This window comes from Neodiprion pinetum, chromosome 2 (assembly GCF_021155775.2).
Source record: "Neodiprion pinetum isolate iyNeoPine1 chromosome 2, iyNeoPine1.2, whole genome shotgun sequence".
Lineage (NCBI taxonomy): Eukaryota > Metazoa > Arthropoda > Insecta > Hymenoptera > Diprionidae > Neodiprion > Neodiprion pinetum.
In genome coordinates, this window is record NC_060233.1 from 37088984 (window position 1) to 37115665 (window position 26682).

The 26682-nt window shown below is 44.3% G+C and overlaps 2 protein-coding genes and 1 long non-coding RNA gene across 4 annotated transcripts in view; 2 read left to right on the forward strand and 1 right to left on the reverse strand.

Moving 5' to 3' along the window:
- Window positions 1–26682, reverse strand: part of GluRIB (Glutamate receptor IB) — a 153664-nt gene that overhangs the window by 50771 nt on the left and 76211 nt on the right. For both annotated transcript variants that reach the window (XM_046610334.2, XM_046610335.2), the window contains exon 2: window positions 9888–10040. In XM_046610334.2, the coding sequence (XP_046466290.1) occupies window positions 9888–10040 (153 nt within the window). The remainder of the gene's footprint in view (window positions 1–9887; window positions 10041–26682) is intronic.
- LOC124211360 (uncharacterized) overlaps window positions 1–26682 on the forward strand; it is a 154153-nt gene that overhangs the window by 48492 nt on the left and 78979 nt on the right. Inside the window, exon 4 of the long non-coding RNA XR_011176316.1 lies at window positions 11002–11209. This is a non-coding gene — a long non-coding RNA (uncharacterized lncRNA). The remainder of the gene's footprint in view (window positions 1–11001; window positions 11210–26682) is intronic.
- Window positions 22425–24057, forward strand: LOC138190481 (alpha-(1,3)-fucosyltransferase C-like). Its single transcript, XM_069133751.1, has 2 exons — window positions 22425–23076; window positions 23471–24057. Exons 1-2 carry the CDS (start codon window positions 22431–22433, stop codon window positions 24055–24057), a joined length of 1233 nt encoding a protein of 410 aa, XP_068989852.1. The 5' UTR covers window positions 22425–22430.

Consider the following 26682-nt stretch of genomic DNA (forward strand, 5'->3'; position numbering starts at 1 on the left):
CGCGTGTTATACCCGCGAGATTGACTCCAGCTTCCAATTATGCAAGGACGAAGGTCGAGTTCCGAGGGCAAGCGTGATCTCAGATTTTGCGCATTACTGCAGCTACTTCGCGATTCTCGGCGAAACGACGCTCGGCTCGGCTCGGATTGACTCTGCAATACTTTTATTGGCGGGTAGGGCGGTGAATTTATTCAACCCATTCTCAGCCCGAAGCTGCTGCTTCCTCGAGAGTCGAAATGCCGGGGAAACTTCTCGACTTGTCAGTCTCGTATTGTCCCCCGCTGCGGCCTTACCACATTTGCATTCTCACTCAGTTGCCTTATCTCAAGTTAGTAGCGCAGTTTTAGAGCTCACCGAAGTGGGAAAATCAGTACCGAGCATTTTGGCGAGGAGCAGCGTGAATCCGCGAACTCATGCGGGTAGTTCTCGGTGAGGAGAAACTTGTCGTCCTGAGTAACGGACAGAGTGGCGGGAAATACTTCCTGCCTTGGAGGAGGCTGAAGGAAAATACGATCAAATAAATATGACCCGGAAAAGGAGGAGGAAAATTGCATTTCTTTGAAATCCTGAGATAATGAGAGACGCTGCAGGGATAAGATTGCGGGAAACCAGAGTGAGAATAGAACAGAATAGAATTTTATTACCATGGGACAGTGTCCCCTGGGTGGCATCATAAAGGTACATAATACACAAAATAAATATACGAAAAAATTTAACAAAAAGTATATCCCACATGATATTGGAATAAATAGTACAGTAATATAGTATTCCATATTCGAAGGAATAAAAATAAACTGGAAACGCGTAAGTAATACCTCCTCGAAGAACAATTCGAAACAAAGAAGCACTAAATAGTGACACGAGAGAGAGAAAGAGAGAGGGAGATACAGGGAAGACTTGGAACGTCGGGGATGGAAAACAGCCATCGCTACACACTTGGTTTTCCGATTCCGGTAAAATTACGCTTTCCACTCTTCGCCTCGTTCTCGCACAACACGTTTCAGTAAATTACAACTGCAACAATATACATCTGGGGAGCTCCTTCTGCTCCATGGCTGTATCGCTGCATACTTCCGACTTTAGCCAGCTAGCGCAGCACGCATTGCACCGAGCCCTCGGTTCATCTGACTGCAGGGGTCAGGGATGTAATTTTGCTTTCAGACGACAGTCGGAAAGGGAAGGACCCCGTATAATATCCACTTACTTTTTTTCCGTGGTTTGTTTTCCCCTTTTCTTTTCTCTGTTTCTCCCTCTCCCTCTCTCTCTCTCTCTCTCTCTCTCTCTCTCTCTGTCATCTTCATTTTATTATTTTTTTTATTTCTATTCTTTTTTATTCTTTCTTTGCTTTCCTTTTCACCGCTCTACAGCCGAGCGATATTTCACAGCGTTTTGTTAACCTTTTTTCAGCGCGCTTCCGCGAAGGAATAAAAGTAATTTTACTTTCTAATAGCCAAGTCGTGGCGCTGGGAGTTTCCCCGCTGTCACTGCCGTCGTGGTACTTGATGTCGTGACATTCCCACGCGCAAAGCGCACTATCTATCTAACTACCCCTGTGAGACTATGCCGCATTATAACATCTGAGCGCAGTTCCTCCCCACCTTTTCGTTCTCACCCGGTTTTGTATGCCATTTCTTTTTATCGCCATCAAAATGTCTGCTTTTCAAGTGGACGAAGTCGAGTACCTTCCTCGCTTTTCTGCTTGATACAGGATTGGGGTTGGTGGAATAGCTTTTGAGAAAGTTAACGACAGTCTATAAAATAAAAAAAAAGTACGGGATGAATCTGCGCGAAGATTGTCATATATAATATATCAATTAAACTATTCTAAACTGACGGTTGAATTTTATATCAGACATAAGGAGAAAAGTTTCCGCTACAAGACAGGCAAAATGCAACTTCGACGCGAAGTGAAATGATTTCGAAGCTAAAGCAAGTGTACTCAAATTTTGTGAAACTCTGTCACGTAGGCGTCGGGGACGGTTTCATTGGGTAGTATGTACCTACGGGATTGTAAATTTGTAGACCAATTAACTTTAACGAGGAACTTATGAAAATGCAGGGAAAAACACTTTCGCGTAACAGAAGAGCCCCCGATCCTCCCGGTCAGCCCTCAGCCAGCCTTAACCACCCTTTTCCACCGTTCCGCTGGCCATTTTCGGTACCGTCTACTACGCGTTACGGGCATGGCTGTGGAATTCAAGCATTGGAATTCACGTGGAGACATTCACGGGCAGTTCCTAATGACCGCGGACAAAAACATCGCGAAGAAGAGACGAGGCCCTCAGGATCAAGAGCCATGAATACATAGCAGGGAGAACGACCCGGTTTATATTTAGGGGTGAGAGACGGAAGTTCTAATCACCAAGGAAATATGTCAATTAATATTGGGGAAAGGGGTCTCAAAATTGACCTTCGAGGAAAACGATATACTTTCATCACTTTCCGAACAACGATGAATCAATTCCATTGTCACCCAGCTACGGGCGAAAAGTAATACGAAACTCGAATTTCTCCCGAGCATTTTATGTTTCGGTACACTTGGTCTGTCAGCCAGTCCCCCTAATATCACTCTTGACGTTTGAAGTTGATACACTCACGAGATGTCTCAGTGGGCGGGCTGATTATCTCGGTTATTTGAAGAGAAACGTGTACATTCAGTAAACCTTGGAGAAACACGGGTATCTTATTCATTCTACAACGGAATGACGCGGTATCACGCACTGTTGGCTTCGTTTTGGCTTTGTCGGTGGTTATACACCGTGAACAAACTCGTACGTTTCTTTTTTCGGTGAAGTAATCAAATAAGGCGAATAAAATTTGGCCAACTTAGGATCGTATATTTCAAGAGCCAATTATGCCGGACTTCGCCTTGGCCACAGCTCGATCCACGATTCCCTTACGTTTGTACAACTCGGAAATTGACTCGCTTTCAGGTACGTCGTCAACGGTTCTTATCATTACACCCCGTGTCTTTTTGGTTAGGTAGTTCGTTTTACGCCAAACTGTGATACATAGATCCGAACTCGGTCCCCGTTAATGTCGACGTTGAAACTATGCAACGAAGTATTTTTGGACGGCAGGATGGGGGGCCTGGCGATCCGTGACGGTACCCTCATCACGGCATTAACGGCGAGGTGTAATTTTAACGACGTGTAAAATATCTCGGATGGTAATAGGCCAGAAGCGCCATTGAGCCGACGATCAATTTTAAGTTCAACAAACGAGTTTCCAGTGACAAGCTTTTGGATTCTCGAAGGGTCTCGGCTGACAGCGAACGATGCAGTGAATAATAAATTGAATAATAGATCGCACGCCACGCCAAACTCTACACGGAATCCCGAAACAATACCCTCACGGTTCCTGTTTAGTGTAACGGAGTTTCGGCCCCCGAGTTAATGTACCGACCGTTTTTCACACAAGTTTGACGTCGAAAGCTGGACTATCGCGAACACCGCGCGTACAACGCGTTCCGCGGCTTTTCCCTTGCGCTTTCGGAGTTTTGCCTAGGCGGAATAACAATAAGGGGCAAAGCGTGAGCGAGAAAAAGAGGAGAGAAACGAGAAAGAGAAAGAGGACGGAAAGAGTAAGAAAGGGGGAGGAAAACCCGACGAGAGTCTTAAGCCGTTCTAATTAAAAGCAATGGAAATTGATCACTCCCTGAGAACTTTACAATCATCAATATTAATTACACCGTTCGACTACGTACAAATTTACAAAGTTCTCAAGAACCTCGGAGTTTGATCGGTTAGTCGAGCCACGGAATGTAGTTCAAGTCAAAAGCCGGTATAGCGGCTCAGTCGCGGGGCCCGGGAATAGCAGTGTTTGACTTTGGTTCCCGTTCCCTGTTTCTCTTAATTGAGGCCGGAGTTTGCCTTGTTGCGATTATTACTCAGCAATTCTCCCGCTCCAAACAGCTGACTCGAATTATTCATCCTCGCGATCGTCGTCGTCGCCGTCCCCGTATTATTTTCAAAGTCTTCACCCGCGGATCGATTTTCCAACTTTCTCTCAACTTTATACCGAAACGGAAACTGTTTGTCCCCTATTCATCCCCTCCAACTATCATTGCCAATCGGATTCTGGCGAAATATTGTAAGAAATTGGCGTATCAACGACGAGAGTCGGCTGCTTGCTTATCAAAGAACGTAATAAAATTTCTTTAACGCGGAAATAAGCCGAGGGATAAAAATAGACCTCTGTTTGACCGAGATACGGTGTATATGTAACGCTAACGATATTCTCCTCAGACTGTCCCGCCTCTGGCTCTATAACTGCACGGTTCGTCAACTTTCGTCTCTTTTCATCGGATCGTTATTACGTGCCACAGTCCCTCGACCTCGCCAGCCAGCCACCCTCCCCTCCTAGTTCCGCCGTATTTTTTCTTCCTTTTTTCTCCTTCTCACTTTTTCTTCTCCTTCTAGCGCGCCCCTCTTCACACACGACGTTCTCGAAGGGGTGAAGATTTTTAAGGGTGGCTCTCGCGGGTGCTGTTAGCTATGCGGTTCGCTTCCATGAACCCGAGGGCGCGGTACATCCGCACGTGTACGTATACGTATGCCTACGTATACGTATAAAATGGGGGCGGGTATCTACCGGTGGGTATTTGCGACGCAGACGGTACATAACTATCCACCCACCTAGCCAACTACCCGTGGCTACTTAGCAGCCTCTACGATGACAACCCTTGTCGTCCCAGCGCCTTCCGTCGTGTCGGTTGTCCTAACTAATATTGGGGCTTATGGAGAAGACGACGATGCGTCTGCTGAGTCAAGGTAAATCGGTCGCATCGTCGCTTTCTCACTCTTGCCATAGTTGTTAACGAACAAACTATCTCTTCTTTTATTGCGTTAGGCTTCGCAGTTTTGCAAATTTTACTCCACATTCGTCAAAGTTTACTGACTACGCGCGCTCGTATTCGAAAATCGTTCAATTTGTATTTTATCATTTTACTATTTCTCAAATGTTGGTTCAAATCCCAAAAGACCGTTTCAGTCGGCTTAACGTTGGCTCATATTTTCCTCAGGTTCTTCTCATATTTCTGAATTTTTCCCCGAACAACGGACCAAGAGTAAACTCTGCAATTAGAAAATATGTACACATGTGTGTCGCAGCTTGGCTTGCGTAGACGAATGGATGAATTTTCGTTTTATTCCTATTTTTTCCTTCATGTTTTTTATTATTCACTCCGCTGCTCCCGCCGTGAATTACTTTAGCGAAAGTATAATGAATTGAAACGAAACTCTGGAAAAGTGCGAGATGATTAAAAACTTGGAAATAACACGGAATGGCGTATCAGCTATTCTGTCGACCTAATTAAAAAGTTTAAATCGAAAACATAATATCCTTACTCCTCATCAATCCGTACACACCTACACCCTACACGTCATATATTGTATTTCACATACATGTATACGACAATATGTATAACGCACGTATCTCGCGAGCGGCGCAAGGATAAGTAGCCGAAATACATTCTTGGTCCTCGGCTTAAGCTGCTGCCGCTACTGCTAAACTTTAACCAACTCATGGTTGGTAAGACAATGCGGAGGGATGTGCTACTGAGAAATGGCAATCGGAAATGACGCTTTGCTGGCTGGTGGCAGTACTTCCATGTAGCCATCCTCCATCCCCGACTCGAGTCTCTCCATCCACCCGTCATTGCATGGAACAAATAGCCTCCGTAGTTGAGGCTTCTCTGCAATGATGCTGTACGGCTCCTTGTTGGTGATAATCACTTACAGACAAAAGCTGCACTCCGAGATTTGATGGGCTTTGATAAATCCAACTCGTCGGTTACGCTACGCTGTAAACTATAGTTGTTAGCCGAAAGGGAATATTCCCACTCTATCTACTACAATGCCTTTGTGAAATCAGGAAACCTTGCTTCGGTTTCGTATCTCAATAGACGCACCGTAACAAACCACGACCATGATAATGAATCACGCGAATCCTGTTTCAAACTCTTTCGGCAATCAATTTCACTATCGGGATACCAAGAAACCAGACCGCTGTCGAGTTTTCAAACTATCAAAGTTAAAGTCACGGGTTCGAGAAAACTAATTCAAAGTGAAACGTACTGATTCGAATGAAACTGATAGAATAACGTTAAATGTCGGTAATAATTTCTTGCTGCGATAGCTCATTTTTCCTCCTAAATTCACGGTTTTCAAAGACCGTCGTAAAATATTCACACATTGTACGTGAACATTACGCGTGCGAATAGCACAAACTTCATGCTACTTTTCCAGAGTTTTTATCCCTGCAAACGAGCAAAGACTTTAGCTGCCCACAACATTCCCTTACAAACGCTGATACTTAAAGATAACCGAGATAAATATCTTGCAAGCAGTGAGAACATATTTCAGTGTTCGACTGCAGTTTTACGCGTATGAAATTCACGGATTGGGGGTGTTGATTTGACGTTGTTGGTACTGCATGGAAATAGAAATGCGAAAAAAGTAATCGATGCGCTACGATTCAAGGAAAATTTATAACAATCCGCAGTATCTGTATTCCGGTGACATTGGAGTAGCGAGGTACCGATGGTTAAAGAATTCTAATCCTGGCTCTAAGGCTCGGATGAAAATTACTATCAGGATTCGTACGCCGAATCGGCTCAGCGAAATCACCCAGCGTCATATCCCAGCTCTAGTCTGTGAATGCGCGAAGCATTCAATAGTCAATGAAGTCGGTAAAGTCGATATGTAATTGCCCCTTGCAATGTAGGCGAATAAGAGCCGAAGTTCGCCAGCTTATTCGAACCAAGGCAAGGGTGAGTCTTTCGCACGTCGAGGCAGCGGATAAACCGGCGTGAATCGAACCTCTGGATTCATCTCGCGTCTCTGCCCCCGACGGCGAGAGAGGCGGGCGATGCCGATGCCGAGGGGCGAGGGGGAGGAATGGCGAAGAAGGAAAGCCACCCCAGGGAGCCCTCGGCAGATTTATGCCACCCCTGGCCAGCGCTGCAACCTCTCGAGCTACCTTCGTACACATTTACCATCGAGCTTCGAATATTATACTGCTGTATATACGTGTGTGTAGCAAAAATGATGAATTGCGCCCACGCTGCACCGAGGAGTGGATGGTTTAAGCGACGCGGTCCTTTTCTTTCCATTTTTATACGTCGTTGTAATTCAGCTCGATCCGCGCATGATTCGGAATTTGGTTATCCGCTCCGTGACTTTGTCTCGGCATCGAATCCCCCCCGAATACGATTCGGGGGTTCCAATTTTCTCATAAATGCGATCTTAACCAAGCTCCTTATTGATCTGCTGCAACGACTCCCGCTTCTTATTCTCTTTCGTGTTTTCGCGTGAAAAAGTGCGGTGATGGATGCGAGCAAAATGCATGAAATTTATCACCCCAGCTGACCTCAGTCTCGTTTTTCTGTCTAGCGGAACGTGTTCTATTATTTTCATTTATTTTCACACTTTTTTTTTATGATTCTCGTGTATTTTCAGAGGCTGTTTACAGCCACGAAGCGTACCGGGACACTGAGGATTTTAATTACCAAGCGCGTATGTTGAAACAATGTAATTTTACTGTCACGACGAGGAAACGTTAACTAAATTATTTAGAACCAGATGACAATGAACACGAACGAGGAGATTCCGTGTAATTTTTCCTGGAATTCAAATTCACACGTATAATATCAGTTTTCACGTAGCAAAATTTCATCGGATAAATTACGAAAAATAAACTCCGCCACTGCCGGTATTCCGGAGGTAAACATTAGGCCGTCTTCGCTGTGTACGCACCACGATCAAGTACTGAACCGACAATTACAGCAAGCGGAAGTCCGTGCCGCGGAACGGACACCGAGCTTGTTGAATGCAACTGGTAATTGATAACACTGTAACGCAATAATCACTCGGTGGGCGGAAAGCGTGGCCTTTAGCCACAGGACTGTGCAGAGCGCAACACTGTTCAGGGCCGAGGAAACCATCGGACGACAGCTGGGTCAGAGGGGTGAGCTTTGCAGTTTCGCGTAGAGGATAATAGATTTGTCGCGGACCTCGGTTTGGCATAGGATTATAACGGAAGCCTTGATCTCAGCAAACCAGCCAGCATTAATACAATTAGTGCAGCTTTACTAAATGCCATACGGGCATCCGGCTTTTGGAATCAACCCAAACTCCGGTGGTGTACTTACGATTAACCCGACGTAGAACGATTCCGGCAAAGACCTGCGGCGAAAGAACTGCATCCTATAAGCTTGGTAACTCACGACTTTCTTTCTTGTTATGAGAACTGAAGCTACCGTATCTGAGATTAACCCTTTCAGTCATAGAAGCCACTGTAGTTGCACTCTTTCTTCTTTTCCTTTTTTTTTTTTTATTGTCATTTCTTTCATATTCCGTGTAATATCCTGAATTTTTTTACATTTTCACGTAGAAACATACTCAAATTTTTGAATGATTAGGATTTTTTGTGTGCTCATAATTGTTTGCAATTGTTATAAATAAATATATGCTATAAAAAAAAAAAAAAAAAACGTGTTTTCGTGCATTTAATTCGTTAGCGGCGAAATTTGATAATAAGCATATACTAAAAACGCTTGGAATTCATTGTTTGACAAACAGAGATCTCAGAATAGCCCCTAGATTTACAGAATTCAACGCATAGGGGTAGTTTTCACCCTCCTTAGTGGTGCATATAGATAGTATTGGCGTTTGCACCTATTCTTGAACTAAAATCGTACTGTCTCATAATAAATATTTATATAAATCTCATTCAAGACCACTGTCTAAAACAATCTTGATAGTTCACCCTGTTATCAGCCTTTTTTAGGGGTTGTCTTTAGTTTTACTAAATTTTAACATCAGGTTCGCATTCAGCGTCGAAAAATACATAGAAAACCTTTAAATGTAATTCGAGGCCAAAAAAAAAAACTTAATTGCGTGAGTGAAAGGGTTAAACAAATTTCACCTTACCGACTACACGCATGCATTCTGATCACATTGTAAGCAAGAATTTCGGTATTGACTTTTAGAGACTTATTCAGTGTTGATTCAACACTATCTGAAGTCAATCCAACATCTTAGGATACTGAACTTACGAACTGACAACAAAAATTATTATGTATATAGGCCCGTGCCGGTTTGTTAAGAGATTAAATCTTTAATTGGTACAGTACGTACTTAAGTCCGTCACTTGTAGCGATTGCCATCAGTTCATCGGAATCGAAGAGTACTTTTATACCAGTTAGCTTACATTTATGAATAAAAAATTCCTGCGCGCGTGCTTCTCGCTGTCAATGTGTACCGATTTCATCTACCGTACAGCGATACCATCAGCACGTACCTAACATATTATTTGCGAACGATAGCTAATCGATGATATGTTTTATTGTGTAGAAGCGCCGTATAGGCCATCACTTGAGATAAACGAGACGTTAAATTGTGTTGGTATCGAGTTACCTACATCGCTCAGAAATTATATTCGTCGAATGAAAGAATCATAATTTCTAAAAACTGTCTGACTGCTCGATTGTAAAAATCGAATAATTCTATCCTGATATGAAATTTATCAAACGAACATCAATTCCTCGCCAATCTAACTTTCGTAATCTACGCTGGTACTTACATATCGTACATATTATTTAATCCAGGTATACGAATGCTGTTTCAATCAGTCCAGAATTGGGTTATAAGTTATTTTGTAGCATCACGATCATGTTGCTATTCCTATCGCAAAAATGTTGCAGAAAAAAAATTCGACGGTTTCGTTAAACTTGAGTTTCAGTTACACGATGACGGTAAATCGCGGGTGATTATGAAAGAGTCAAGAACAGTATCAAGTTTCGACACCGCCTGTATCGAAAAATGAAATAATATACGAACTTGACATACTTGATACTATATTTCAAAATAGGTCATTCAACTTACTGAGATGAGACAATTTGAAGGCGTCCGCGGTGTTGATGACGTTGACAAACGCCTGCAGCTCGAACCGGCGTCCGGTGACGTTCTCGTTGTAGTTGAGCATGGCGAATTTGAACACAGATTGCACCTCGTCGTTACCCTGTTCGAATATGGCACCTGGAAATAGATAAATAACTTGACCAAACTCGACAGATACAAAGGCTTCGTTGCCTGAACAATATCCTTAATTAATGTCTGGCTCGCGTCAACGACGAGGAAAGTGTTGAGACTTGGACGTCAAACATGCCCTGCAAACTTTTGGGATAAGACGAGAAGAACTTTCTCGCTGAAAGTGACGGGCACATAGCGATGCGTACAAGTTTAAAATTAAACTTTCGCGTCTCGGGATGCAGCTGGATAGATGAAACTTGAAACATGCACCGAGTTCAACGCTCGGCGAAACGATACGGCTGCACTCAGTGTTTCGTAGCGATGACTGTGATACACAATTTGCATGAATAATCAACAAGTCTGCTGCAAAGACGGAGAGCGTGGAATATAAATTTGAATGAAAACTTCTCTCGCTCAGTTGAACATTCGTTGTCACCCTTACAGTACGACGACGGGCTGAACACGCCGATATCTTCTCGCTTTAATATTAATGTTATGCACCGGCATGGATAGCATCGATTCAACGTGCGGAGTTCGCCGAAGCGGCTAGTTACTCAATTGGTCGGCGAACTCGTCCACAACGTGATCTCGTTTCGCGAGGTAGACTGGCGTTACCTGTAATGACGAGGCTTGAATATGGTTCAGTAGCAGGCAGTCAACATCGCAATGGACTGTGTAATTGCTGCAGTAATTCACTATGGCATCCGAATCAGTGTTACCGCGATTGCCGTTGTACCTATCTAACAAACCCAAATCCCTGCAGCATCGGTAATTGGATTCGACATCCTGGATTTATCCGAAAATAAATTATACAAATTCTAACTCATCGTAAGCGATTGCATTCGGTTAACCTTTGATACCATTTTTCACTGAATTTTAAAATGAGATCGTTTTTTTTCCTGTGCACGATTCATTAGTCAAACTACCGTGTAATTCTTACCCGTTAAAACAAATATATGTGTTTCAGATTTCATCGATAATCTGCTTTACACGGAGGAGAGTGCTTGCAACGTGTAACGAGTTGAAGGTGTCAATATTAGTGAGATTGTCAACTATTTTAGTTATTTTGACCGTCGATCGGTGTGCAGTCAAGTTCCACGCCAGAAGTAACAAGTCCGATGCAGAGACTGCGTGGGAGGATGAAATCTAGGGATTAGGTGAAGGTGCAGATTCCGGTAAGTTGACCAATTCTTATTCTAATCACGTCTGTGTCGCAAATCCTTCGGTACCACGACGCAGACGAGTACGGTTCAATCCTTTTCCAAGTGCACGAGGCAGCGAAGCTTGTGAATACCGTAGTTATAGGGCGGTTAGCGCATCGTAAACGAAATGACCATGCCAGCGTGCAATGGATTTAATCGAAGCGGAGAAGAGAGACGAAGATGTCGAAGCGTTACTGGCAAACAATGCAGGCATTATTAAACGCCGTTAACAAAGCTTGCCAAAGGACCTCGTGTCCTATTCATACGTCCTTCACGAAAGCCTCGGTATAACGAGGGATTAGGTGTTGAGGCGAACGAGCGTGCAGGAGTGGTAAACTATTCGGAACTACATGAATATTGTAGGTACCTATACGTACAGGTGGCGGAAATTTTGCGGAAAACTGAATTAAGGCGTAGCGTAGCTTGTCGATAGGCAAGAACCCGCGATTTCGATTGCGAGGCGCAGTTTTCACGGAGAACCGTGTATATAACGCGTGTTGATGCGTGCGTGCAATGCGCTCACTGCGGACTATGCGACGTGCGATGTATCTTGGCGTGTTCCGATACCTGCACAGATACTTTTCTATTCGGGAAGAATGCCGGACGCGGTTGACGGAGGCGAACATAGCGTGCCCGCGGGCCGCAAATTGCGTCCTGCAGGACGAACGGAGGCCGAAATCCAGATTCCGGAGAAAACGTAGCCCGGTATAAATAAAAAACACATAAAATACCGGAGGCCACGAGTGGACATATATAGATATATATATATTTATACGTGTACCTTCTTTGCTCGCGTTTACGATATACGTGACCACAATCCGTCCGTCGGCCACAACCTAATGGTTGCTTATATACCAACTTACAGGCGTGGGTCAGTGGCACGCGATTCAAATACCTATGCGACCTGTCCATTCTTTTTCATATTTTGATTTCTCCCTCTTTACCCTTGCAGGGTCGAATCTTACGATGATGAATTCGAAAAGACAACATCGGTTCTCCGCCAAGAAGGCGCATGCCGCATTCACAGTTCGATTTATTTCGTTGAACAGTTTTATTTACAGCACGTAATAACGTGAAGCTGATCGTTGTTTCGTTATCGTTTCCGTTACTCGTATATTGTTGCAGGTATGGATGAGGGGAGTGTTTTTGACAGAATCGAGGAAGTCGAGTTAGACCGTTACGACGAATCCCTCATGTTCGTTCAAGGCAATTAAACTTTGATCAACTTTGTTTAGCCTATTAAATAATTCATTCAACCACGACACCAGGTTATAGTTCAGCACACGTTAAGGGGAGCTGTAAATTACGTACAGTGAAATTAATACGCCCCCTCCCCCCCCCCCCCCCCCTAGGTCTTCGACAAAAAAATGTTGTAAACTCGGGCATGCTTTGAGCTTCGGGATTGATTAATATGAGAATATGATTTATATTTTAATAATGGAAACGCCTCAAGTTGGGGTGTCACGCCGTTACAAAGTATACATCCTGCCGTCGGTGTGCTTTTCATTTTTTACCTTACCCCTGACGCCTCCGTCGCGCTCACTCACTCACATTCTTTCGTCGGCGTGGAAGCGCCGAGTAATTTCACTTGAATCACCGCGACTTTAACCGCGGTCTTAATCGCTGAGATAATTGACGTTGCCCTGCACTTTTATCAACAACGTCAATTACGCGTTACCGTCACGTTTTTTAGGCCAACCCTCGAACGGCGCCAGGGCGGCTCCAGCCAACCGTGTGACACGCGATCGGTAAACAGGGAGAAACTGATTTAAGTAAATAAATAGAATTTCATAAAAACGGGGCAAAAACATTAAAAAGTATAATCACGATTTATCGAGGGTTTCACCGCTACTCATCTCGTAGCTTCAGTGCCCCTCTGGCATTTGGCAAGAACCAGACCGAGGGCGAAAGTATAAAGCTCGAGGGTCATAGCATAGTCTGTGAGAATTATTGTTATTATTAAATGCGGTAAACTTGAGGAATGTGGCATTCTTCTCGGTGCCGCTCGCGGACATGCATCACGCGTCCATTCGGCTCTCTGACACCGCGACCCGCTGGATTCAAGCTCCGATTTTTCACATTTTTCAATCTTTTTTTATTCTTAGAAAGGATTTCGCCAAGCTTTTCACTTCAGTGCTTTTATACTGGGTATAATCTGTTGAACGAGATAGAAAGATTTGCGTGGCCTGACCGTAAAATTATACCTATACATGTATACACTAATGATCAAAACCAGTGGCCGATATTCTCGTTTCTGTAGTTTAACTGTATGGATCTGCGATCAAATTGCCCGAAGTAACGCTGCAAAGGAGCAACTCAAGATGGGAAAATCAAGTCGAATCGAGTAGCTAAGCGGGCATCCAATTAAACTGCGGTCAGCTTATCAGGGCTGTTGTGATGAATATGGCTGGAGGCAAGGATCCTTTGAGAAAATGAGGTAGCTGATTTTCGTTAGAATTGATCTGACTCTGATCTGGCACACTCGGGCAATGCATACAGCTGAATAGAGTACTTTTTTAAGCAATTGAAAAACGAGTACGTGGTACGAAGACGACTTCGTACGACTGAGAAAGCTGTGTCGCAAATCAAATTGGAAGGGTCTGCAAGTCGGAATTTTATCGGCACGAATACGGCGTATCAGCCAGTGAAAAAAAGCGGGGTGACCATGGGTCGGAAATTGGTTCTGATATACCTACGCCCGCAAAAAAATCGAATATGTCATGTCAGCGTCGCATTCGGATGTTTCACAGATGTTAGCAAGTTTTTTGCTTCTCCCTATGTTCAGTTCTTTAGCGGATTTTACCGCAAGTAAGTTGCTGTCATTGGAATGCTGGATGAGAAGAGGGATGAGCCAAAAAATACGACCCTGGAACTTGCGAGAAAGAAACGGCGATCTGTTTTGAGAATTCTCAAAGTCAACGAGATTCTACAAGATACGACCAAGTGATATTTTGTGATTGGTGATGTCCAAGCTAGCGAAGAAGTTAATCCTTGATTTCTTGAACTTTACAAATTGTAAAGCGAGTGGACTCAGCTTGTAAGTTCTACTTTAACACACCTGATGTAAGGAAACAAGACGTCCCGCACTATTCGTTTGTTGGTATAGAGACCACTTGATGCTTTCACGCGGTGATATTTCCCGTCTCAATACCTAGAACATCGTGATCTTCGAGTTATACCCTGCAGCCGCAGACTTTGACTGTTCGAGAATCGACTGAGCCCCAGCAAAGCACTTAAATCGAGTTGCCATGGTATCTAAGAGGCTAGTGAATTCTGAGCACTTAAATTTCGCGGGAGAATCGATTAGAGGCGAAATATATTGTTCCAAGCGAAATACATTCGCGCCGTCATACCAGGCAAATAATGACGAGTGGCATGAGCGATGCTGAACACGATTGATGACAATTTTTGCCCTCTTTTTATCTCATTTCCCATCCCTCGTTTTCATGCCCATCAATCAACGAAGATCTTGCATCCTGCGTACATGCGGGATCAAAAGTGTCGATCGAACGTACAAAGTACGTCCCTTCTCTGACAAACTAGAGACAAGCGGAGGACCGAGTCGCAGAGTCGCGGGCAAGGGAATAGCTTGAGGGGACAAGCAAGGAAGGCAAAAACGAGATTAAAAGAAATATAACGCAAATGCTTCTTTCAAGTCGAAGACGGAGATCGAATGTGATAAGAAAGCACGAGTGTGTGGCTGGCTGGCTGGCTGGCTGGCTGGCTGGCGTCGCGGCGGTCGTCGGGTGGACGTTGCGAGGATGCCGTGCGCCAATCAATACACGTGCGACGGCGCTCCACCTGTCAACGATCGCGCCAATTTCGAGCATAAGTTTGGCACGAAGACAGGTGGTTGACGGTCGGGACCACGTGCCTCGGCAGCGAAGGCCCAAATCGTCAGGCGACAGCTGGACACGGGGCCTCAAGGATGGCAGCATGAGCCGAAGAAGAAGCCCACTTGGCGGAGAATCTGCAGCTGGGTGATTCTCGGTAAGCTCCCGCTCGTCGTCGTGCCTTTGTCTCGTAATGCCCTTTCAGCGCAGTAACGAAAAAAAGACGCGCGGCGGTGCACGGACCGAGGACTCGACTATACCCTGCTCCAAGAGAATTGATACCATCGCATGATACTGTTCTTCAATTAGGCAAACAAACAAGAAACGGAGATAGCTGTCCTCTCTCTCTCCGTGTTTCTTGTAGCGTTTCTTTTAGGAGACCCGGCAAGCTCTGCTTCTGTACAACTACATCGCTGCAGAGGAACGGCCGTTAAGCCTTCCCTCGCTCCAGGCGAAGGTGCTAGGCAAGCCCTCTCCATCCAGCTTTCAAACGAATCCTCAACCAGGCAAGGAACCTCGACGAAGCGTGTCGGAAATAGTCTTTGAAGCTCACGTCTACACTGGCAGATAACTCGCGTCGCACGTCGTTATTGGCCAGCATTACACCGCCTAATTATCGAATTAGCTGTGTCGGTGGTCCCGTTACGAGCTGGGCGAAGAAGGATCGCCGCACTCGATCCTGCCGAGTGCCTCGACGCCCATTGTCCAACCCCTAACTGGCATATTTTTCCGTTCACTCTGCTCGACTGGAATCTGGATCTGAAGAGCCGAGGGGTCTGGCGCAGCAATTGGATAAAAAAAAAGAAAAAAAGGAGGAAGAAGAAGAAGAAGAAGAAGAAGAAGAAGGAATGATCAGTTGTGACGTCATCCAATCGGGATACGAACAGACAGATGGAGTAGCATTAGGTCCCAGAGGCTTCTTCCGTGATTAACTTAATTATACGTCAGACTTCGGTAATTACACAAGGCAAGAAGCTCGTCGTGTTACTTGAGGTGGGCGATCGCGTGGCTCGTCATTCGTTCCATAAGGATAGAAGAGGAGGGAAGATGTGAATGGATAGAAGTGGAGGGGGTGGCAGGATCCACGCGCAATGCAGCTTCGAGAATCTTCCTCGTTCGTCGCAATCAAGGAGTAATCATCGAACCCGAATTGACAGCTTCTTTTTCACCTCACGTAAGCTCATTCGTATTTTTTCGACTCCTTGGGGATAAGTGTGCGTGTGTCAACCGGGTGAAGCTGGTCAATTCCAGCTTCCACGGAGTTCGTCCATTCGCATCCGTTTCCCCGGACCCCGCGGGCAAACGTCCCTACGCTTCGTGCCTCGATTGATTCGGCTCTTCGTACGGTTTATTCCCGGCGTCCAATTACCGTATACCAAGAGACATTCGCAAGGAATGGCAAGACGCACTCGTCCCGTATATAAAGCGCGATTTGTTTTCTTGCTACGACGTTTCAACCGCATGGATTTGTCCTTCCAGCCCTTTTCTCTCACCTAAAATCCGACCGCGATTAATTTCTGTTTCATCATCGTTCCTATCTTACTGGAAAAATAAACGAAATTCATTCCAAGAATGGACATTCAAGGTTAAAATGCAATATCTGCAGAAATATTGATCTAACTGTTGGATGTTAATTAACAATGAATATCGCCAGAAAAGATGTTGTTCTTTCCCAATGGAAAGGTGTTTATATCTTATATCGACCAAGCCCAAAATACGTTTCAACACTAACTAATCGAACACTGTTGAATTATGTCACCGACGTTTCGCCCTCATGGCAATAATTCCATGTTTTTTTAAGACTCCGTTGCGGTTTAAAAATTGATAATTTTGTGCCGACAACCGTTTGTCAACGGCATTGACTTTTCTCCGAACATTTATGTGGGCGCCAACGTTACCGGATCGCGCGATAACTTTACAGCCAGGGGAGGAGCCAGGGGTTGGGTAACGGACTATATTTATCTAGTTGCCCGAGCTTACTTACGCGGGGTGACTGATGTCACGACATACAATAGCGGTTAATTAAATTTGCAGCGCGTCTGTATTCACATCCACCCTTGCTGAGCGGTCGGCGTAGCCGACAAGGTCCCTTCAATCATCTGTAATCCATAACTTTCAGCCTTCCACGATTGACTTGCTATTATAATTTGGAATTGAAAAAATGTTCTTATTTTTGTGAATGGTAATTTCTAGTGAATTTTTTTTCTCTCTTTCCTGTGTGTACTGAATTTAAAAAAATCATCGACTTCCAAACTGGTTCATTCCTTCTTCTCCATCGTGTAGTTTTTCCAGCTGGAAAAATGTGGACACATTTCAATCAGCACTAAAATGCTATGTTGAAACCAACACTGAGTACAGTCTTGTGATTACGGATGCCGAGCGAATCGTTAGATTAGCACAAAAAATCTTTGACAATCTACGCGATCGTTGTTCGAATTTTCTCGGATCGAGTTGAACTAGAACAGCGGCAATCGTTGCTCAATGTTTCGATTTTCTCCTTCTTTTGAGAGCCAGTGGCGCCAGCATTCCGTAAGCTCATAATAATCAGCTGCTACCTCTCCAAGGCCGGGGAATTTTCACCCCCTTGCTGCAAAGCGGCACGGTGCGAGCGAAGCTCTTATACAATTTTGGTAATGACGAGTCGCAGAAAGAGGAAAGAAAGGGAGGGGGGGGGGGGGGAGTGGAGGGGGGAGTGGAATAAAAAGGGAATTGAAAAAGTAAGAAAAACGGGTGCGGCTGCAGTTACGGTGAGAGCTGGGCCACCTCGGCAATAAATACATCAAAAGAAATCCCCAAGGGCATGTGATAAAAGAACGGTGAAAGAAAATAATAAAAGTCACAAGGCGAAGCCATGCAGGCCAGGCGTTGTGAACGTGGCGCAACGTGCGGGGGGGGGGGGGGGGGGGGAATAATCTTCTTTGGTTTTGAAAAATTTTTCAGTCAACTGTCGTTCATACGCATTCAATTATATTATAGATAACGTACTATTTCTATATTCACACGTACCTATGCTTGTTCGTTTCTTCGACTCGGTGTTTGCCGTGCCAAGTCGGTTAACGCGAACACAGCAAGCTGGTCTTGCGCAGACGGCAACGAAAAGGGAAGAAAAATAAACAAAGAAAAAAATAAGAGAGAAGAATGAGACGTATCGCGATGATTTATCTTAGAACAATTTTTATATACTGATCGGTGGTCTCGATGCAGAGAAAATATTACCGGTCATGTCAATACAAATTTGAACCATTCTTCATGTTGGATTTTTTAACCGTATTTTTGCCTTTTTGTTTTATTCGTTTATTTTCGTTTGTTTTTACCAAACTTTCATTTCTCACCCATCCTCCATGACAAATGAGTGGTTTGCGAATTTATTCGCGCCCGCTCTGTTCTGCCTCCGTGATCCCACGACACGTGATACCTTTCGACGCGTGTCAAGTAGATCGGCGGCACTAGATCAGTCGCGAAATTACTTTTCTACGTTATTACAGACGAGGCGAAAAGTGCGGGAAAATAAATGTAACGGGTATGATCACGTGATTGAAAAACAAAAAATAAGAAATCCAATCAATTTCTCGTCCGGTTTAATGAAAGTTCGATAATAATAATTACCCACCTCGATCGCGTCCGGGGGTATGATTTTTCTCCATTTTTTAATTTCCATCTTTCGTCCTCCGCCAGCGCGCCCCAAACCACGATAGATGAAATTTCTGCCGATGGAGCTGATCGATGAGTCAGTGGTCGGAGAAGACACAGCTTTAGATGAGTACATACATACATATATACTATATTATACGTATACGCCCGCCAACCTGACAAGATAAGTTCATTCAAATTCGTCCCCGCGCAGTTTTACTCTAACCGACAGCGAGCGGGACTCGCGACTGTATAAAGGTAGGTAAGGTAATTTAATATTTCATCCCTTGAAATATTCCGAGGGCTTGAATTAAGTTCTTACCACAGATATTGAATCTACTTTATGTTAATATCCAACCTCAGACCCCAAAGCCCACAGAGAACCCAGAGAAGCTGGTGACCTCCGCTTCTTCGGCTTCTTCCTTCCGGCCCTCCTTCCCTTCTCTCCTCCACCCTCCCACCCTTCCACACACCCCGCGGAGCGGCGTAGCCTCGAGGGCGAGGCGAATGCGATGTCAGATAGAAAGGTGCGGGGTGTGAAAGTCGCGGAAGGGTGGTTCAATAATTTGTGAGGGTTGCTCGGGGAGGGTTTCGAACGAACCACTCGCTCCACTCGCGTCATGCCAGGGGAAATCGTAGCAGTCGATGATTCTCAGGACGTCTTTTCGCCGTTTCAATCTGAGATATTTGGGGAGGGCTCGAGAGAGGGCGGCAAAAGTTTCACCACCCCCTCCCCCTAAAGACATTGGTCAAATATTTATTATAGACATTTATAGGTATACAGGCTGGCAACGTGCCTTCGATATCTCAAGTACCTACATAGGTACACCCTTACATCCGTTAGTATGAGTAGGAAGTTGGTTAGTACGAGTAACGTTTTCTCAAGATTTTACCCTCGTGCGGAAACAAGGGAACAAAGTCGAATCTTAAATACCGTGAGTAATTCTAATCTTTTCCATCTTTCCAACGGCAAAAAGATCGGATCTATTGTAACGAAAGAGCTGACAAGGGTCGTCGTTTCTTTCTCTCGTTTTCACTTTGTCATGCTTTTGCTACATTCAGTAAAGACTTCTTATATTGTTACTCGCTTACGTTTCGAGTAGTCGACGAGTTTCCCATTATAAGTTGACGTTTGAATCGTAAGTTTAGGAATTACAGCCAACCATCATTTGTTTGCGAATATAACTTCGTAGCAAATAAGCTGTAATCGCTTGATCAAGAAATTCTGTATTACGTTATTAATCCACTTTATTCTTATGAAAAACTATTTTTACTCGTGCAATTAAAAACCATGGGCCGATAATATGTATAGGAAGGAATTACGACACTCCCGGTAGAAACATACTTAATTCATACTCGCTCGTTTGAACACCGTGATGGGTCGTTATTTTTCTAATCAGTCATGCGCGCCGTCATTCCCTGCATCAGATATTGAGTCGTGAGCACGAATAACATGTATAATGTAGTATGGTGAAAAAAGATGTAGAATTTCGTCCCAGGAAAATATGAAAATTTCGTCGGTGGGTTGTATATTACAGGTAGAGCTGATGCAGCGCGTTCTATATCCGCTCAATATTTTTTGAACTGATGTAATTTGATAAAAACGTCAAAAGGCTGCAGGGGACTGAATTTGCCGGACGCTTTGAAAAGCGGAGAACATCACCCCCTCGTCAACGGGCAGATCCCTGCAGGCTGCGAATGAACCATCATCGACAAGAACGGGTATTCCCGCTCCATAGCAGCCCCTTCCGTGAAAATTAAAACCTCTGTGATTACGCGTGAGCGCACACGCGTAATGTGCGATGACTGATGACGTGCTGACGCGTAATCAACGACTGTGATTCTAATTTGCGGACATTGAAAGCCGCGCACATCGATCCCGTTCTACAAATTCTATCTCAATACCAGGATTAAATAGATTAACGCTGCAGGAATTCCGGGATGCAGTTTTCAAAACTCGAGTTTTTTTTTGTACGATTTCTGATTTTCTTCATTAACTACTTTTATTTCCTCGCGGTTATATTCATTCCCACATTCACGAACGGGGAAAACATCATTAGAAGTGTTTTACGTAATATTCGTCGACGATGATGTGGATCTGATGCTTCGACTGGCCCAGCTGCAGCAAACCGTGCACCGGTATGCGTATATACGGGCATGTTTGCAAAGTCTTGTTTGTCATGTTGTCAGAACTTGTGTTTGCATACCACGATATACATATATATATATATATATATATTCATTTATAGATGCATGTATGTATGCATATGTGTGTAGGTAACGGTATGTACAGTTACAAGCTACGTAGCTTATGATAACCCGGCACCGTGTTCCATAATTAGTTGATACAACAGCGGAAAGCGTTAACCTCGGTTTCGGCGCGAAATTTTCGTGCATGACATGCCCGCTAATACAGATGCTATCCACGTTTCCAGGTGTCAATCGCTTACGTATAACTTGTACATATATTGCAGCATAAAAAAACAAAGATAAAACGCAAAAACTACAACGTCGAGTAGTCGTAACTGAATTTTACTTTTTCTCATACCTGGAGTGTTCTTTTGACGCCATGTAAGAAAAAAAAAAAATTAAAAAAAAAAAAACTAATTATTCACAATAAGTGCAGGCTAGCGACGCTTCAGAGGATAGTCTAACGACTTCCTCTTGTATGCGGAAACGCGGCGGCCACTCGACTAGACTGAAAGGAACTACAGACGGAATGAGACACGACTGTATTTGAAATTCCTGCTACAGTCTGAGGGTGCACGCGGTTAATGTTAAAGTTGTCTATTTAAGTGCCGATCTCGGTGCGAATGACGTTGCTTCAAGAGGCGCGTCTCAGTTTTTCATTTCGTCATTGTTACATCCAGGAGTAACCCCTCTAGAATAATAAATCCCACCTACGACGCTCGTATTAATTTAAAACATAATTTTGTAGCTAATTTTTTCCGAAATTCTCTTAATCTTTCACTCAGTTGAAGAGAATTGAAAATATGACAAAAGCCTGTGGGTAATTTTTTGTCCGACGTTAAGTTACCCTCGAAGTATTATCTCTCTTTTACCGCGTGCATTTAGTTTAATTCGCGGAGGAGTTGGCAACTTCTCAAATTTTTACGAGCATAATATATAACGCGTTAAATAATTGCCTGCACAGGTTGTGAAGTTAAAAAATTCATACAGCCTTTCCTCAAGAGCCAGTAGAAGAAGAAAACAAAAGTTTTCTAAATTAGATGCGCAACTAGAACAAAAGCTCGTAGCTTGTGAGCTAAATTCATAATTTTCAAACCTGTTTAACGAGATGTAAATTAAAATGTGATACGCTACAGGGTAAGAAAGTCTTTGAAAAATTAATTGTCAACCATAAAAAAAAAAAAAGGGAAAGGGGAACAAAAAACTAGAACGCAAAATAAGAATGGAGCGAAGAAAGGAAGTAGGGAATTTATTTTGCTCTCAGAAAAGATACACTCTAATATCGTAACTAGAACCGATTTCTTGTTTATTTCTCACGAACTATTTAACCACCGTTAGGAAGTCGGCGTCCTCGAAGACTATTTGTACTCGACGCAATTGTCACATCGACAAAATCACGTGCTAACACAGTCAATGGAGAGGACAGCACTCTGATTGATACTGCTAATACGCTAGCTCAACTCATTAGTACCGATTTGAGTCGAGGATGAATCGCCAGCGTTGGTATCTCGATTGGTTCAGTCTTGTTCGAGTCATCGGCCATGTCCGTTCTTTACGAGAAGGTGTTTCCGGTTTGTTACATACCGCTGAAAATTCTCTTGAAAATATGCTTAACGGCGACGATTGCTGCACTCCTGCTGTTACCGTGCGTATTTTTTCTCGACGCAAGAACGCCGTTGATGCTGCGAAAAAATAAAGAGAACGCGAGCCTTGGGGAGCGGAAATTGAAGACCGTTTTATACTGGACAAAAATGTTCGGCAATAAAAGCTTCTATTTCGGTGAAGGTGACGTATTTCGTGACTGTCCTATATCAGCGTGCCGCGCGACTCACGATCGGAAATCGCTGAGGGTTCAGGATTTCGACGCTGTTTTATTTCACGGGATACAAACGAACGCCTCCGATCTTCCCCCGGTCAGGTCACAGTGTCAAAAATATATTTTCGTTCTTATGGAGCCGCCCGCGAATTGGGGATTGGACGCCGCCTTCATCCCGGACCAATTTTACAACTGGACCATGACCTACCGCCGAGATTCGGACATTCCTAGGCCTTACGGATACGTTATTCACTCCGCCACAAACACACCCTTGTATCCCTTTGGAACGGGAACTCTGCACGACCTGGCGGACAATGTAGTTATTTATGGGAATCTTCCTTCGACAAAAAATCACACCTACAGGCTCGAAGGTACTTATGAAACGTATCATTATTACAATTAGCCGAGAAATTTTTCCACGCCTGTTGGTTTCGATAACGATCGCGAGTTTGCTCAATTCATGGCAACGACTTTTTTCACTCGTTTTATATTTACTGAATCGAATGAAAATAAGGTTGGCCGGGGGAAATCTTGTTCGTTACAATGCTGGCTCTGGGGTAATTATTTTTCACGATAAATAACCCGAGATTTCATTAATCAACAGAACAAAGGAGAGCTTTACGGTTGACCCAACGACGAACTGGCGTTCTGAGTGTCATTTAAGTTTGACCAAAGTTTCATCTCGTCCGACCCGGAGCCCGACCTTAACGTAATCTAATCTAACCGCAATTCCGTGATTGATTTGTGCTCCTCGTATCACGACAGGTAAACGAGTCGCGGCTGCTTGGTTCGTATCTCACTGTCGGACGGCCAGTTCTCGAGAGCGTTACGCGTCCGAGCTTCGGAGGTACGTCGAGGTCGACATCTTCGGGAGATGCGGCGATCGCCGTTGTCCGATGAACAATGTGAAATGCTACGATATGCTGGAGGCCCGCTACTACTTTTATCTCGCATTCGAGAACTCCTTGTGCCAGGATTACGTTACGGAGAAATTGTACAAGGTGATGAACTACGATGTTGTACCAGTCGTCTACGGGGCCGCGAACTACACGGAATTCGCACCCCCCGGTTCCTACATAAACGTGGCCGACTTTGAGGGCCCTGCTCACCTGGCAAAACACCTTCGCTACCTCATGAACAACCCGCAAGAATACGCCAAGTACTTCTGGTGGAAGGAACACTTCTTCATCGACCTAAGTCATCGCGTCACGTTGTGCAATATGTGCGCTATGCTCCACGACGAGAAAAGTCTCGCCGTTTCCGTTATTTCAGGACTAAAGAAATGGTGGTCGCGAAAAAGATGTCAGGATCCTGTAGAATTTTTTAAAAATACAACCTTGCCCAGGCAATAAATTTCTCTTTCATTATTCTTCACGCTGTCATTTTGCGCAATTTTACGGGTATCGCTGTACCGGAAGCTCGCGGCTCTGAAGTGTGAGAGGTGAGTGGCTGCGGGTAAAGGGCGTTGTCTCGCATTCGTCGAACAAATATCGGCTTATCGACGTCATATCATGTTCAACACGGTTACAGTGTTACTCCGCTCGGGTCCGTTTCACCTCGCCGCTTCGAAGGGAGACCAGAGATTCGCGTATAGATCCTGTATCGTTAATTACCGAAAACCAATTTGGCCAGTGATTACCGATTGGTACGGTTATCGGTGTTACACTACCCCTGCGCCCTTCCCTCCCTGCTCAACCTCTGCCAATACTCACTATCAAGCCCCCGTGGCTTCCCGTATTCACCCTAATAGCTTTGCCCAGATATAACGGTTTAGCGATGACTATTTCGCTTTGGAACTTGGAAAAATTAGCTCTCCGTTACGAGGGAATCAAGCGGTAGGTATCGCTAATCAAGAGCCACATTCAACTGCTACCGTTGATAATGGACTAGAGTTTCAAAAATCGTTGCGCGATCCAAAAAAAAGCAAACCGAATGATTTTTCCGAAAGGTAACGCAATTTTTCGAAAAGTTACGTACAACGTATCTGAATTGCTACTTTATTTATTAATCGAAGTTCACAGACTCTGACCCCATTAATATCGTCGAGTGTTTTCCACTGCCAAATTCTACGATCGTTTTAAAGAACAGAGCGAATCACGATCCTTTTGTACGGTGTATATGATGACGAAGAATCTACGAAGGTTGGATAAAATTCAAGAATGGTTGGTGAATTCTCATTTTAAGATCAGCAGCTAGAAGCTGGGACGTGAGCACAGAAAAAATACACGTATAAATTCTGGTAGCAGGGGTGGAGTATGGATGTAGGAGATGGAGCGGCGATGCGGGCTCAGCGTGGATTTCGACGCTGGGACCGTCCCAGAGCCGAGTCTTTATATAAAAATGGCTTTTCCATGTCCGTGGAACCCCGCGACTTGCCCACAACTTCCCCTCGGTTTTACCCCGAAGCCGAAGAGCTCCGTTCTCGTCGTCCCCATCCTCCTCTTCTCCATTCCGCCGTGTTCCTTTTGCCCGTCGCGTCGAGGGTGAGCGAGTGGGGGATGAAGTATAAAAGTGAGAGAAAACAGAAAACTCGACGAACGGTCAAGCGGACAAGCGGACAGAGGAATGGACGGTCAACCGCACCAATTAACGGCCCTACAAATCGGACCATTACTTCGGCCACGCGTTATACGTGAAATAAGGTCGGTTCTTCGCGTGCCGCGCACTGACAACGAGAGAATCGAATCCGTGAACGATGCCCGTTATTTTTCAAGGGTGAAAACTGTCGGTGAACACAATTAAAAGCATTGGCATCAACTCTTCGATCCACCGCTGGAGAAAGGCTGATTGGATGCTTGTGCGTGGAAAGGGTATAAAAACTAGACGAGCTGATTAAACCGAAGTGATTTTGTTTTCGATCGAATCGAATGCTGATTAGTTTCTAGTCACGGTGATCAGCTACAGGCTGCTATATCGTCGGAAGGATTTTGGTTCGATGGAAAATCAGGTATAACTCGTAAAAAAAATTTTATACGTTTCAGTCGAACGCTGCAGTTCTCATGCGTTTCAAATATCACCGTGTTATCGAAAAACAAAAGAAAACTTTTCCCAGAATTCGCGTTGAGGAGAAACTTGAGCTTCTGGAGCTTGGCGATTGGTACTTTTCACATCACGAACGCGGTGCAAGGATACCAGACGATCCCAGATATTCAACTCGTTCGAACAAGTAGATTGCAGGTATGTCCGCACTTAAAGCAATGGCATCTAGTTCAGCAATAGGTATCGCTGCAAGCCAGTAGGGAATAAAATTTGATTCGACACTCGCGGTCTTTCGTTGAAATTTTTTAACAGATCTGTCGTTTATTCCACGGTGAATTTTCCTAGTACGTATGAAAAGGTCGGCGCAAAGTTTTATCCCCGCAGTTTCTTCGTCTTCTTTCTAATCGTCTTCTTTTGTCTGAAAAAAATTTTTCTCCACCTCTTTACACATTTCTGAACACACGGTATTTCAGTCTATTTTATATTCTTGGCGACAATTTAGCACGTTTTGTGGTGATTTCGGTATACATGCAGGTTAAAATATGAATAAAACCTTTCGCAACTTTCCGCTCTACGAAGTATAAGTTAGATATGTATGTATGTACATACATACACACGTATCTCAGCCAACAGGAACCAGTGCAGTACAATAACTCGAAATCACGCTCACCTGACTTCACGCGACTACTTCAGCGGTTGGAACAGGAGAAAAACTAACAATAGAGAAAATCCCCCAGTGATGAGAGAGAGAGAGAGAGAGAGAGAGAGAGAAAGATGGAGCGACAAAACAGAGGAATGGTACGGGTGCAGCGAGGGAATGAGACGGAGCTGGCTATCTCAGAAAATTATGTTAGTCCTATCTCAAGCTGAAAGGAGAAACGAGGATGGGATGGTGGGATGAGAGATAAAAGATAAAAGATAAGAGATGGGAGATAAGCGATAGCTGAAATAAAAGGAACCCGCTGCATCGGTGCCGGCCTCGAACTTAGCGCCGTGTG